The sequence below is a fragment of the Camelina sativa genome, chromosome 1 (assembly GCF_000633955.1).
Source record: "Camelina sativa cultivar DH55 chromosome 1, Cs, whole genome shotgun sequence".
Lineage (NCBI taxonomy): Eukaryota > Viridiplantae > Streptophyta > Magnoliopsida > Brassicales > Brassicaceae > Camelina > Camelina sativa.
The window spans coordinates 1,657,502-1,669,780 of record NC_025685.1 but is presented as its reverse complement, the minus strand read 5'-3'; the positions used below and the strand labels follow the sequence as shown (position 1 = coordinate 1,669,780).

The 12,279-nt window shown below is 37.3% G+C and overlaps 5 protein-coding genes across 9 annotated transcripts in view; 4 read left to right on the top strand and 1 right to left on the bottom strand.

Annotated features, from left to right (window-relative positions):
* The window catches only part of LOC104708267 (WD repeat-containing protein 48-like), a 6,753-nt gene extending 5,149 nt beyond the window's left edge, over window positions 1-1,604 (top strand). Inside the window, exons 17-21 of the mRNA XM_019244440.1 lie at window positions 37-148; window positions 292-385; window positions 472-654; window positions 786-892; window positions 1,222-1,604. Coding sequence (XP_019099985.1) covers window positions 37-148; window positions 292-385; window positions 472-654; window positions 786-884 — 488 coding nt within the window. The 3' untranslated portion in view covers window positions 885-892; window positions 1,222-1,604. The remainder of the gene's footprint in view (window positions 1-36; window positions 149-291; window positions 386-471; window positions 655-785; window positions 893-1,221) is intronic.
* Window positions 3,250-4,307, top strand: LOC104708183. Its single transcript, XM_010424738.2, has 2 exons — window positions 3,250-3,561; window positions 3,649-4,307. Exons 1-2 carry the CDS (start codon window positions 3,357-3,359, stop codon window positions 4,206-4,208), a joined length of 765 nt encoding a protein of 254 aa, XP_010423040.1. The 5' UTR covers window positions 3,250-3,356; the 3' UTR covers window positions 4,209-4,307.
* On the bottom strand, window positions 5,405-7,092 carry LOC104708098 (coiled-coil domain-containing protein 12-like). 2 transcript variants are annotated; one of them, XM_010424628.2, is made up of 5 exons: window positions 6,992-7,092; window positions 6,591-6,724; window positions 6,130-6,262; window positions 5,917-6,031; window positions 5,407-5,708 (listed from the first exon to the last, which is right to left on the bottom strand). In XM_010424628.2, the coding sequence occupies exons 2-5, from the start codon at window positions 6,716-6,718 to the stop codon at window positions 5,650-5,652; spliced, it is 435 nt and encodes a 144-aa protein (XP_010422930.1). In that variant the 5' UTR covers window positions 6,719-6,724; window positions 6,992-7,092; the 3' UTR covers window positions 5,407-5,649. The 2 variants fall into 2 exon arrangements, with proteins under 2 accessions (XP_019093111.1, XP_010422930.1); XM_019237566.1 differs by lacking the exon at window positions 6,992-7,092 and having other exon boundaries at window positions 5,405-5,708.
* Window positions 7,288-10,378, top strand: LOC104708008 (probable nucleolar protein 5-2). 2 transcript variants are annotated; one of them, XM_010424522.2, is made up of 9 exons: window positions 7,288-7,411; window positions 7,718-7,814; window positions 7,928-7,969; window positions 8,059-8,238; window positions 8,333-8,497; window positions 8,626-8,826; window positions 8,923-9,420; window positions 9,526-9,660; window positions 9,799-10,378. In XM_010424522.2, the coding sequence occupies exons 2-9, from the start codon at window positions 7,737-7,739 to the stop codon at window positions 10,162-10,164; spliced, it is 1,665 nt and encodes a 554-aa protein (XP_010422824.1). In that variant the 5' UTR covers window positions 7,288-7,411; window positions 7,718-7,736; the 3' UTR covers window positions 10,165-10,378. The 2 variants fall into 2 exon arrangements, with proteins under 2 accessions (XP_010422824.1, XP_019099980.1); XM_019244435.1 differs by having other exon boundaries at window positions 7,329-7,411; window positions 7,711-7,814.
* The window catches only part of LOC104707816 (probable serine/threonine-protein kinase At1g54610), a 3,747-nt gene continuing 3,117 nt past the window's right edge, over window positions 11,650-12,279 (top strand). Inside the window, exons 1-2 of one of the 3 annotated variants that reach the window (XM_010424420.2) lie at window positions 11,650-11,710; window positions 12,181-12,250. The gene's annotated coding sequence lies outside the window, so the exon portion shown is untranslated. Of the gene's footprint in view, window positions 11,711-11,885; window positions 12,251-12,279 lie in introns of those variants that run through there. The other 2 variants (XM_010424357.2, XM_010424283.2) reach the window with 2 other exon arrangements.

Here is a 12,279-nt window from a genome sequence, read left to right as displayed (position 1 = left end):
CTCCTTCCATCATAACCGAGGGTTCTCAAGGAGGACCATGGAGGAAGAAGATAACCGAGTTTACTGGAACTGAAGATGAGAAGGACTTCCCATTGTGGTGCTTGGACGCTGTCTTGAACAATCGCCTTCCACCTAGAGAAAATACAAAGTATTCGGCACTACCTTGTTCTCTAATCAAAAAAATAGTTTGGACTTTTAGCATTTTCATCACATATATTTTTACATTTTTATATAAATAGATAAAACATCTTCCATAAAATCTCTGACTTTGAAAGTTCTTCAAATTTCCAGATTAAGCTTCTTCCTACATCCATGTGAAGGTTCAACTGTGCAAGTGGTTACACTAGGGAAACTTAGTGCACCCCGGATCTTAAGAGTTCACAAGGTACATTTATGCATTTATCTGTAAGTTGAAATTGTAGTTTTGCTTGCCATCTCTGTTATTCAGTGGCTTCGTACATGTCTATGTAGGTTACCAATTACGTTGTGGAAAAGATGGTCCTTGACAATCCGTTGGATAGTCTAGCTATAGATGCAGCAAGTGTTTCAGGAGGACAACCTCAGCCACTGTTTGCAGGAAATGGATTACTACAGTCTGGTTTAAAGCCGTGGCAGAAACTTAGACCTTCCATCGAAATCTTATGCAATAACCAGGTAAGTCAGACTTCAAGAGATTCAATTATTGCTCAACTTCTGATCATTTAGAGTGTTGTTCTTTTTCACGGGTCTCAATTAATTGTTTGGAGTATGAGGCTGAACAAGCTGCTTTTCTGTGACTATTTCAGGTCTTATCTCCAGATATGAGTTTAGCAACTGTACGGACATATATATGGAAAAAAAATGAAGATCTAATTCTCAACTACAGAGTGGCTATAGCTAGATAACTTTTGAGGTAAACTATTAGAAAAGGGTGAAAACTTATGAAAATGCTTGATGTTGGTGTGTTTGTTAAGATGAATTTGTGGAGCACTAATCTCAGGCTCCATCGGACTTGATGTTTTTTTACTTGGGAAGGTGATTTCATATTAGGTATTTCCATCAGAAAGAAAATTAGAGATACTGAGTTGGTAGATTTTTCATGTTGAGCTTTATACCCAACTCTCGATACCAAAGCCTTTGTAGATTGCTCTTTTCCATCTGAAACAATGATAGGACCATATAAGTTTATATTGATCGTAGCCTTGAAAATTGAATATCACGATATCCTTTATTGCTCTACAGATTTGGGATCTGTCTGGTGGTGCATTTAATCTCATGGAAGTCTATAGCTTTTCATTGCTTGTTCCTCGAAAAGCATAAATGTTGGTTTATCTTGGCCTAGTGTTTACTCAGCTTCATGCTGGAGAATAATACTGTTCTTTGGAGCTCGGATACATGAGAATTGGGCACCAATAAAGGTCCAAGATTTTAGATGAGATGGTGTCGAAAGCTTTACTGAACTTGTACATTAGGTTTGAGCTTTGGAAAACAAAAACTATTTTTGATTGTTTCCTCAAATAATAAGAAACCAATGTTGTATACATTAGGAGCTCTCTCTGTTGTTATCTCTGCTGGCTACAACAGAGAGCGGACTAGCCTGAAATCAAAATGTAATTTGGTTCTAATTTTGGGGGAAAGACGTCCTATTTACCTCTCAAAACTAATATATCGTACCGAATGTCCCTGAAACTTTGACCTCCTAATAGAACCCCTTCCATCTTATATCCTCTTTCTATTTCCCCCTGAATTAATACTTCTATGTCTATTTCCCCAATTAAATTAACCTTCTCAGCTATTTCCCCATCGACGTCGATTAACACGGTTTACTGTTTTAGTTAACCGACAGACAATTTTTATTAACCAAAATAACCAAATTAAACCATTTTTAACCAATTGACAACCCGATTACAACCCGATTAGATCACTTAACCTAAAAAACCCAAAAATCCCCAAATCGTTTTTTCCCTTTCCATCGACGAACCCTAGATCCCTAAATTGATTCTTCTTTCTTCGAATCGTTTTGTTATCTCTTGCTCTTGGCTCTTGGGATGGCGTTAGTCCCCGTTGTTAATCCACCTATTGGAGTGGAGTTCGACGAGGAAGGCGAGGATCGAGATGAATTTCACATCGATAAGCTTGCGACAGATTTTACAGAAACGGAGGAATCGATTCGTCATAACGTGTATCCAGAGAGTGACGACGAGTCTGAGGGTAATGGTCGTGGTGGTGCCGCGCGTGGGGGGACACCGATCGTTCGTGGCGATGGTATAATGTATAAAGGGCAGAGATTCTACAATGGAATCGCGTTTAAGGAGTGTGTGACTGACTATGCACTGGCAACAGGTTGTAATCTGAAGCAATACAGGTACGATAGAGATAGAATCGGGTTTAGGTGTGTTGGTGCTAAGGGAAAATGTCAATGGAAAGTTTATGCTGCGTCTCTTCATAATGAGTCGATGTGGAGGATTACGAAGTACACGAACACCCATGTTTGTGTGCCTAATGGAGAATGTGAGATGTTTAAGGTCCCAGTCATAGCTAGGTTATTTCTTGATAAGATTAGAGAAGAACCAGATTATTACATGCCTTTAAAGATGGAACAGACCATAATGGAGAAGTGGAAGATATCAGCTACGAGAGGTCAATGTCAAGCTGCTAGGAGAAAGGCATTGGCATGGATAGCGAGTGAATATGACACTCAATTTGAACGTCTTCGAGACTATGGAGCGGAGATATTGGAACCAAATCAAGGGTCTGTGGTAGAGATTGATACGGTGAAGAATGACGCTGGTCATGATGTGTTTAAGCGATTCTATGTCTGCTTTGATGTTCTTAGGAAAACATGGAAAAAAACCTGCAGGCCACTAATTGGGGTTGATGGTTGCTTCTTGAAGGAAAAGATTAAGGGTCAGTTGTTGGTGGCTTTAGGAAGAGATGCAGACAATGCTATCNAACAATCCTATCTACCCAATAGCATGGAGTGTTGTTCAGGTTGAGAACACAGATAATTGGAGCTGGTTTGTGAATAGGCTGAAGATAGACTTGGAGTTAGGTGATGGAGATGGTTACATTATGGTTTCTGATCGCCAAAAGGTATTTTTTTTTTTTTTATGTTTTATGCTTTGTGTGATTTGGATCAGTTTCTAATGAATTTAACTTTGTTTCAGGGATTGATTAAGGCTGTTGAGTTAGAATTACCAAAGATTGAGCATCGTAAATGTGTTAGGCACATTTATGGTAACCTAAAGAAGACTCATCCAGACAAGAAGCAATTGAAGAAACTGCTTTGGGATCTAGCTTGGAGCTACAACACTAGAGATTACGAAGAGAGATTGGAGAGGATTCACGCATATGATAGCAAGGTCTATGAAGATGTCATGAAGACTAAACCAAAGACATGGTGTAGGGCATTCCACAAGATTGGCAGCTATTGTGAGGATGTTGAAAACAACTCAGTGGAGTCTTTCAACAATACAATCAACAAGGCGAGAGAGAAACCATTTGTGGCTATGTTGGAGACTGTTAGAAGGCTTGCCATGGTTCGAATTGCTAAACGGTCTGCTATTTCTTATTCACATGAAGGTTAGTAAGACTACACTCTTATTCTTATTCATTTATATGTTTTATTCTTATTCATTTATATGTACTCTATATGGTCGGATGTGGCAGGATTATGCACTCCTTATGTGACCCGTTTCCTTGCTGATGAGCATAAGGCAGCTTCTACATGCTTTGTATCTCCCAGCACAAATGGAGCGTATGAAGTTTACTTGGGATACGATAAACACCGAGTTTGTTTAAATGCCAGAACTTGTACCTGCATGAAGTTTCAGATTTGTGGAATCCCATGCGAACATGCTTACGGACTGATGATCAAGAAGACATTGGTAGCTGAAGACTATGTGTGTGAATGGTTCAGAACTGCTAAGTGGAGACAGAACTACACAGACGGGCTTGTTCCACAAAGAGGTCCACGCTTTTGGCCTTCCACTGGGGGTGAGAATGTGTATCCACCTCCAAAGCCGGACGATGAGAAGATCGACAAGAAGAGGAAGAAAGGTGTTAATGAGTCACCTACCAAGAAGCAACCAAAGCAAAAGAAAAGAATCATGCATTGTGGGATTTGTGGTGCAGCTGATCATAACTGTAGGTACCACCAGAAGAAGAAGAATAAGAAGAATACAACACAAGTGGAATCTTCTCAAGGTTGTCTCACTCAAGAGAAATAATGTGGGATGGAGGATTAGCATAAGTAGGACTGTTTTTTTTTTGGTTTTATGACCTGTTTCAGAACATATCTTGTTTTGCCTTAGTATGGTCAAGTCCAATCTTTTGAACCTTATTATTAACTATGTAAGGATGTACTCTTCCCTTTTGAACATGAATGTATTTTGAAACAAGATAACATCATCTCTTAAAAACATTTTGTCTCATACAAAACAAACATAGAAAACAACATACAATGTCATCATATTAGCTTAACTAGACCAAATATGATCATACAACCTAATACTAAAACAATTATCATCCTATTCATCCTAAATTTAAATTCAGCTTTTACATCTTCAATCCTCTCAAATATCTCTTTCTCAAGCTCCATTTGCATCTTCTTCTCAACTTTCATTGTCTCTGATATGAACTCTTTCATTGCCTCCACCTCATCCAACAAAGCCTCATCGACCCACTTGAAAACGTGATTGTCATTCATAAGCTACACCATGGACAATTCATTTGGTTATCGTTTAGAACCTTATCAATATTCATAAGCCAAATAATAAGTTCTACTTCGTATTACCTTATTTCCAGTTGCATACACACAACGAAAGTATCGTCGATTTGGGTTATGGTCGGATTTTGACATTTTGGCCACAATTGCTTCTCCACACCAGCATCTCTTAGGTACACCAACAACTCTACCTCTTTCGCGGACATTTGTCGACCTACTCGAAGACCCAGAAATATTACTCATGATTTTGAGAGAAAAAGACAGAAATTTGGATCTTTTCAATTTAGATTTTTAGGGTTCTTAGTGGAGTAAGAATTTGGGGGTTTTCGTTTTAAAAGAAAGAAGAAGAAGTAATCGGGTCGGGTTCTAAATGTTACCCGGTTATAAATTGCTTCCATACCGGTTTAAGATGGATTTCTATCGGGTTTACTAACAAAACCGTGTAAACCCAGGCGGATGGGGAAATAGACATAGAAGTATTAATTCGGGGAGAAATAGAAAGAGGATATAAGATGGAAGAGGTTCTATTAGGAGGTCAAAGTTCCAGAGACATTCGGTACGATATGGTAGTTTTGAGGGGTAAATAGGACGTTCTTTCCAATTTTGGGAGGCTTTTATTTTTAGCCTAGTTAACAGAACCAGAGTTGAACAAAAAACACAGTTCCATTAATGATCAATCTAGGGTAAAAGTAAAATCGATGTTGAACGGACCAAATCTTGGGAAAACACAAACCGCGTCATATTCTTACTCCGAAATAACATCACTTTTTTCTTGACACATGAACATAAACATACTCTCTGTCTATGCCTATGGCAGTAAGTTTTTTCACAAGAGGAGAAATCAAGTCCTATGGTCTAGTCACTTCGAATAGAAGCTTTAACGGTTATACAAAATTGAGTAGAATAATACTGTTCGGTGGCTTCTTTGATGATGTCTTCAGCTTTCAACTTTCTATGGTGTTACCATCAGCTTCCGTTATCTCACGTTCTTTCTCATGCTCCGCTGCAATTACAAGATGAAAATGCATATGTTAGTTCCATAATTAAAAACACAAACATATCACTCTATTTTGGAAGTGATAAACACAAACATAATCATGAACCGTAGACTAATGAAAGGTCTTATTAATCTATCCTTCATCAAAAACTTAAAATTGCTTAATCAAGCTTCCACAGATGATATCAAGAATATAGAAACAGTTGCCACTTACCCATGAGTTTATACATTGCTTTCTGAGTCCGCCTTTCGAGCTTATCAAGCTTCTTCTGCACATCTCTTCGAAGGTCCCAGTTAGGCTTCTTTGGAGCAATGTTGACAAATGGGTCCTGCAAAAGACAAATTCCGTTTTAAGCTTAGGAGGCACGAGTCAAGCAAAAAAAAAAAAAATCCAAACACAAGAGGCCTATTGTGGTCAGTCACACACCTCTTTCTTCTCCACAGCAGGTGGAAGTGCAACTATCGGATCTTCGAATTGAGGTAGCTCTGGTGGAGCAACTTTACCATCCTGAAGCTCCTTAGCTTGAGGAACATAATTTCTAAATTTCATGGCTGGACCACTGTCAAAATCAAGCGCAATATAAGCACAAAAAAAAGAAGTATTTTAGCACGAATAAATCAAGCAACAAAAACAATCACCAAGGCTAAGTATAAACAAGAATGCAATCTGTAATGGCAAAACTGTTTGGTAATGGATTAGGCATTAAACACCATTATCGACTAGAGAATCAAATCCAAAGTCCTAGGGAAAGCTCCTAATTTGCATTAGTCAACAACACACAACAAGAAACAGATTGATTCCTCCTCTAAAGGCAAATTGTTCTTCGAAATAAGACTGTCGATAGAAAACATATATATGCAAAGAACAAAAAGCATAAGCACACTTACTCTTCTTCGACTGCTTCATCTTCTCCGTCTTCCTTGGTATCAGACAGTTCCTGAGCTGCCCTTAGAGCTCTAAGTGCCTCTTTACGAGCAGCAGCTTTTTGTTCAATCGATTCATCTTCACTCGCCATAACTTCCTGCAAAATTAGGTTTCTCGATGTAAAACATCAAACATATTAAAAGAACTCAAACCCTGCGAGCCTTCTTAAAACACTAAATCACACAACTCACTGAGTTTAACCCTAAACAACACGCGACGAAATCGTGATTTTTTTTTTTTTTGAAAATCAGGATCTACGGAACCTAATCAGATGAAGTTTTAGCAAAATCAGAGCTACATAATGAAGTAAAATTAAAAAAAGCTCTCTATCCAGAAAAATCAACGAGAAAAATTGAAACCGTACCTTGAAGCTGCTTCGAGCTCTACAAAAATCTCCAGACAAAAAATCTAACACACAAAGAGAGAAGCTAAAGGGATTCAAAAACTAACAAGGAGGAAGAAAGAAAGAGAGAACAGTAAGACGGTGCGTTTCTTAAAATTAATATAAACGGGCCTGGTTAAATGATTCAGTCAGGCCCATTATCTGAAAACTATAAAACCATCGGTGGGCCGCCTAAAACTAAAACCCTAGGTTTTTGCAAGTTACCCCTTTTTATATAGCTCATAAAACGCGGCGTTCTGGGAAAGGCCCGAGTCTGTCTTTAACAGCTATAATAGTACCCTCTTAAAACCCTAAGTGACTGTCCCGTCTCCGTCTTCTTCTTCTTCTTCTTCTTCTTCTTCCTCTCTTTCACAGCAGCAGCTGCAGCTTTGAGTAACTCAGGTATTGATTGAATCTCTCTCTCTCTCTTTCCTTCACCATGAATGCTTCTTCAATATTCGACCTTTTTCCCTATTTGGTGAAGATTTTGGAGTTTTGAATACGTATACAGAGTTACTCTGGCTTTTATGGTTTTGTTTATCTCTGTCTCTTTTTCTGTATCTTCTTATGTGTAAACCAATATCAGGAATAGGGTTTATAGTGAATGGCGATTCTTGTTAGATTCTGATATCAAAACGTTAACTTTTTACATATCTTCTTCACTGTTCTGATTCAAGTGTTTGTCTTAATTTTTCTATTGGGATACAGACTTGAGAGTTTTGTGAAGATGATCATACTAGTTGAGACACCGGCGGGTTTTGCCCTCTTTAAAGTGAAAGATGAAGGAAAGCTCGCTAATATCGAGGTGAGTTGTCTTTGTTATTTTCTAGTCTCCTAGCTCAACCTTGGCTTCTCTATTTTAGTTGCTCTTTTTATGTCATCAATTTCAACTTTTTTTTTTTTACATTTTATCTGCAGGATTTAGCTAAAGAGTTTGAGACTCCAGACTCAGCACGAAAGGTGAATTTTTTTTTTTTTTTCTTTATGCATTATTTACATGCCGAGTGTCTGGTATTTGTGTTTCTCATTAAATTTTGTTGATGTACCAGATTGTTAAGCTAAAGGCTTTCGACAAGTTCGACAACACATCTGAAGCTCTTGAAGCAGTTGTTAAATTGCATGAGGGAACTCCAAGCAAAGGTCTGCGCAAGTTTTTGAAAGCTAATTGTGAAGGTGAAACCTTGGCTGTGGCGGATTCAAAGCTTGGAAATGTCATCAAGGAGAAACTGGTGTGTAATTTTCACTAGAGTTTTCCCATTAGTACACTCTTATTCCTGTTTGGCCTGTGTTTGTTTCTTATGAAAGTTCTTTATTCAATACTAGAAAATCGACTGTGTTCACAACAATGCTGTGATGGAGCTTCTCCGGGGTGTTAGAAGTCAGTTTACAGAGCTCTTATCTGGTTTGGGTGATCAAGACATGGCTCCTATGAGATTGGGGTTGTCTCACAGCCTTGCTAGATACAAGCTGAAGTTTAGTTCTGACAAGGTATTTCTACTCCTCACAAATTATATTGGTGACATGTAAAATATATGAATTTGTAAATGGATTGAAGATAAAAATTATGTGTTTGTATTTGCTTCTCTTGCATCTCTTAACCGTTTAGTTTTTGTCAGGTGGACACCATGATTATCCAAGCTATCGGTTTGCTTGATGATCTTGACAAAGAACTAAACACGTATGCGATGAGGGTTAGAGAATGGTACGGATGGCATTTTCCCGAGCTTGCTAAGATCATATCAGACAATATCCTATACGCCAAATCTGTTAAATTGATGGGCAACCGGATTAATGCTGCTAAGCTTGACTTCTCTGAGGTAAGTTTCATATTGTATACTGTGTAATAGAATTCCATTAACCAAAAACGCCCTGATTAATGATACCATATTCTCCTGTTTCTGGTTTCATTGCAGATCCTATCTGAGGAAATTGAGGCAGATCTGAAGGAAGCAGCTGTGATATCCATGGGAACAGAAGTCAGTGACCTTGACTTGCTGCACATCCGGGAACTCTGTGACCAGGTTCTTTCTCTGTCTGAGTACAGAGCTCAGCTATACGATTACCTGAAGAGCAGAATGAACACTGTTGCTCCCAATCTGACTGCCCTGGTTGGAGAACTAGTTGGTGCTCGTCTAATTTCTCATGGAGGTAGTTTATTGAACCTTTCCAAGCAACCTGGAAGTACCGTTCAGATACTTGGAGCTGAAAAAGCTCTCTTTAGAGCTCTTAAGACAAAACATGCCACACCCAAGTACGGTTTGATCTACCACGCGTCAGTTGTTGGTCAAGCTGCACCAAAGCACAAGGGAAAGATCTCGCGGTCATTAGCTGCTAAAGCTGCTCTTGCTATTAGGTTTGATGCACTTGGTGATGGCCAAGATAACACTATGGGACTTGAAAATCGAGCTAAGGTAACAATCTTCAATGGCTTTCCTATAGTTGGCATCTCTCTGAACAATCTTTACTCGTAATTTTCTTCTTCATAACTGATGATGTTTCTGGTTCGTGTTTAATAGCTTGAAGCAAGGTTGAGAAATCTGGAAGGAAAAGATTTAGGTCGTCTGTCTGGTTCAGCTAAAGGCAAACCTAAGATTGAAGTGTATGACAAGGATAAGAAGAAGGGATCCGGTGGTCTTATCACTCCTGCTAAGGTCGAGATCATTGTCTCTTTGTTTGTTTCTACTTTTTCTAATTTTGGACTTGTGTTAGAGAGAGAGTTCTGTTGCAGTTGAGTTTCATATCTATTTGCTTGTTCTTGGGTTTAAATCTTAACTGTTTGTTATGTGCAGACTTACAACGCTGCTGCAGATTCTCTTCTTGGGCAAACACCAGCTAAATCTGAGGACGGTGAGGAGTCATCGAAGAAGAAAGATAAGAAAAAGAAGAAGAAGGTCGAAGAAGAAGAGGAAGCAGAGAAGGAGGAACCATCAAAGAAAAAGAAGAAGAAGAAGGTGGAAGAAGAAGAGGAAGCAGAAAAGGAGGAACCATCAAAGAAAAAGAAGAAGAAGAAAGCTGAAGCAGAAACTGAAGTTGTAGAGGTTGCAAAGGAGGAGAAGAAGAATAAGAAGAAGAGAAAGCACGAGGAAGAGGAAACAACTGAAACGCCAGCCAAGAAGAAAGATAAGAAAGAGAAGAAAAAGAAGAACAAGGACTGAGGGAGAGTAACAGATTTTGAGAGATCTGAGTGTAAGATTAGTGTTTTTTTTTTTGTGGAATTTGCATGCCTTATTATTATCTAGAGGAATAGCTGTTAAGGTGTTTACTTATTTGCCTGAAATTATCATTTTGAATGATGAATTCATATTTAAATCCTTTACCCTCAGACTTTATATTATGTTCTCTAATCTCCTTAGATGATTAATTTTGGAACTCTTTTTTTTTTTAATTCATATGTACAATATTATTCTTCTTCCAGCATGTTTTTATCTATTAATTCATCATATCTGGAACAGGAAATAATGTATTCCGATAAAATCAACTAGTAGTATTTGCTACTAAACGTGTCTGTAGATCCGCCATATAAAATACTGAGATTTGATTTATAGATTTACAGCCGGAGTATCTCTTTTTCACGATCGTATTTTTCGTTGTTGACTATGATGTATAATGCATGTTTATCTTCGATATTGTCTGGCACAGTTTTTTAAAATAACCCAAAAATTGATGAGGTCATTAGAATTAGTAAAATTGTCTTGGCATAATGATGATTGTAGTTTACAATGCTTGGAATGAATAACATACAAAGCTTTTAGTCACAAAAAGAGAAAAGAAATAAAAAGAAGAAGAGAGAAAATGGTTTATATTCTCTTAAAGGACAGAAGTAATCACTAATACCTTAGCCTTTGTTCCTTGTTTGGTTTACAAACTGAGTCTTGATAAAGGAGCTTCTTTGATTGGAGAGATGAAGAAAACTCTCATTATGTATCATAATTGTTACATTTTTATTTTTATTTTCTTCCAATTTTCTATTCTAAGTTTCTAACAAAAAGAAATCATAGTGTTATATTTTTAATGATACAATTCCAAAATTAGGTGGATACATTACCAAATATTCTTCTTCTTCACTTAAGTTAGGAAATAATGTTTGACCAATAGATCAAAATTCTTCTTTGTGATCCTTGTCATTGACAAAAACCCACTTCTTTAGCACCACCACACACCATTAGACCTTCGTCAAAAAAATGAGTTTTCCTCTAATAGCCGTTTCATATCCGAAATTAACCGTTATTAGTGACAAAAAATCATTTTTAATAGTCACATATATTATAACGCAATTATGAAAGGAAATGATTTCGAAATATATGTATTAGTCATTAAATATATGATTAGATGACTAGTTTGAAATCTGAAAAGAGAATAAACAAAAAAAACTTGTAATAAGAAAATGTTGAAGTTTTGTGTTATAAGTTGGTGGGGGCAAAACCGCAGAAGAGTAGAGTAACTTTGAGCCTTTTTGACCTCTGTGTGTTGCGTCCAAACAAAAACAATTACACATCATTATAATAATAAACAGCCAACAGATTTTCGTCTGTTTCCATATTTATTCCTTTTTTTTGTCTGATTCAAAAAAAAAAAAAAGAGAGTTTTTTGAAGTAAATTTTAATTCGAAGCAGTTCAACCAATCCTTCTTCTTCTTCTTCTTCTTCTTCTAGAGGAATTTTTTACCCCAAAGTTGGTCTCTTTCTTTCATAATTAATGGTGGTAAGTAAAGTAATACTAGTATGTATTGGTCTACAAAACTCTGTAGCTATGTATGTATCCACCCTTGCCTTTTTTTTTTCCAAAGCCCTAATTGGTTTTTAAAAATCTTTTTCTTTTTAGCTTTAAAGGTTTCATTTTTAAATCTTCTGGACTCCATCCATTTTTCCCTTTTCCTTTTTGTCTTCTTTATTTTTTTTTTTGTTTGCCTCTCTCTTTGTTGAATTTTTGAAATCCCTCATTTTCATTCCTATTTTTTTGTTCAATTTTGTTGTCTCTTCTCCTGAGTTTTGAGTCAGCTTTGGTGTGTCTGTGTATGTCTCTAAAATTTTAAACAAGTTTTTTTTTTTTTCTCAGATCTTTACCTTTCCTTTGACTTGTCTGACTCTCACAGCCTGACATCCCTCTTTCTCTCAGAACTAGGGTTTAATTTTGTTTCTCTGTTTCTTACTTTTTTGAGGTTCTCCCTGCAGCTGTTTCACTCTGTTCAAGTCTCAGATTTGAGCAGCTGGGTCGAGAATTTCGCGTCTCCTCGATCTTAAAGTAAGTGAATTTTCACCAACCCCCCCCCC

Coding starts and splice junctions, on each gene's coding strand:
- LOC104708183 (XM_010424738.2), top strand. CDS start 3,357: ATGAAGACTAAACCAAAGACATGGTGTAGGGCATTCCACAAGATTGGC. Junction 3,562..3,648: donor TATTTCTTATTCACATGAAG/GTTAGTAAGACT, acceptor CGGATGTGGCAG/GATTATGCACTCCTTATGTG.
- LOC104708098 (XM_010424628.2), bottom strand. CDS start 6,718: ATGGCGAGTGAAGATGAATCGATTGAACAAAAAGCTGCTGCTCGTAAA. Junction 6,263..6,590: donor GATGAAGCAGTCGAAGAAGA/GTAAGTGTGCTT, acceptor TGATTTTGACAG/TGGTCCAGCCATGAAATTTA. Junction 5,709..5,916: donor AGCAATGTATAAACTCATGG/GTAAGTGGCAAC, acceptor TTGTAATTGCAG/CGGAGCATGAGAAAGAACGT.
- LOC104708008 (XM_010424522.2), top strand. CDS start 7,737: ATGATCATACTAGTTGAGACACCGGCGGGTTTTGCCCTCTTTAAAGTG. Junction 7,970..8,058: donor CTCCAGACTCAGCACGAAAG/GTGAATTTTTTT, acceptor TTGATGTACCAG/ATTGTTAAGCTAAAGGCTTT. Junction 9,421..9,525: donor GACTTGAAAATCGAGCTAAG/GTAACAATCTTC, acceptor CGTGTTTAATAG/CTTGAAGCAAGGTTGAGAAA.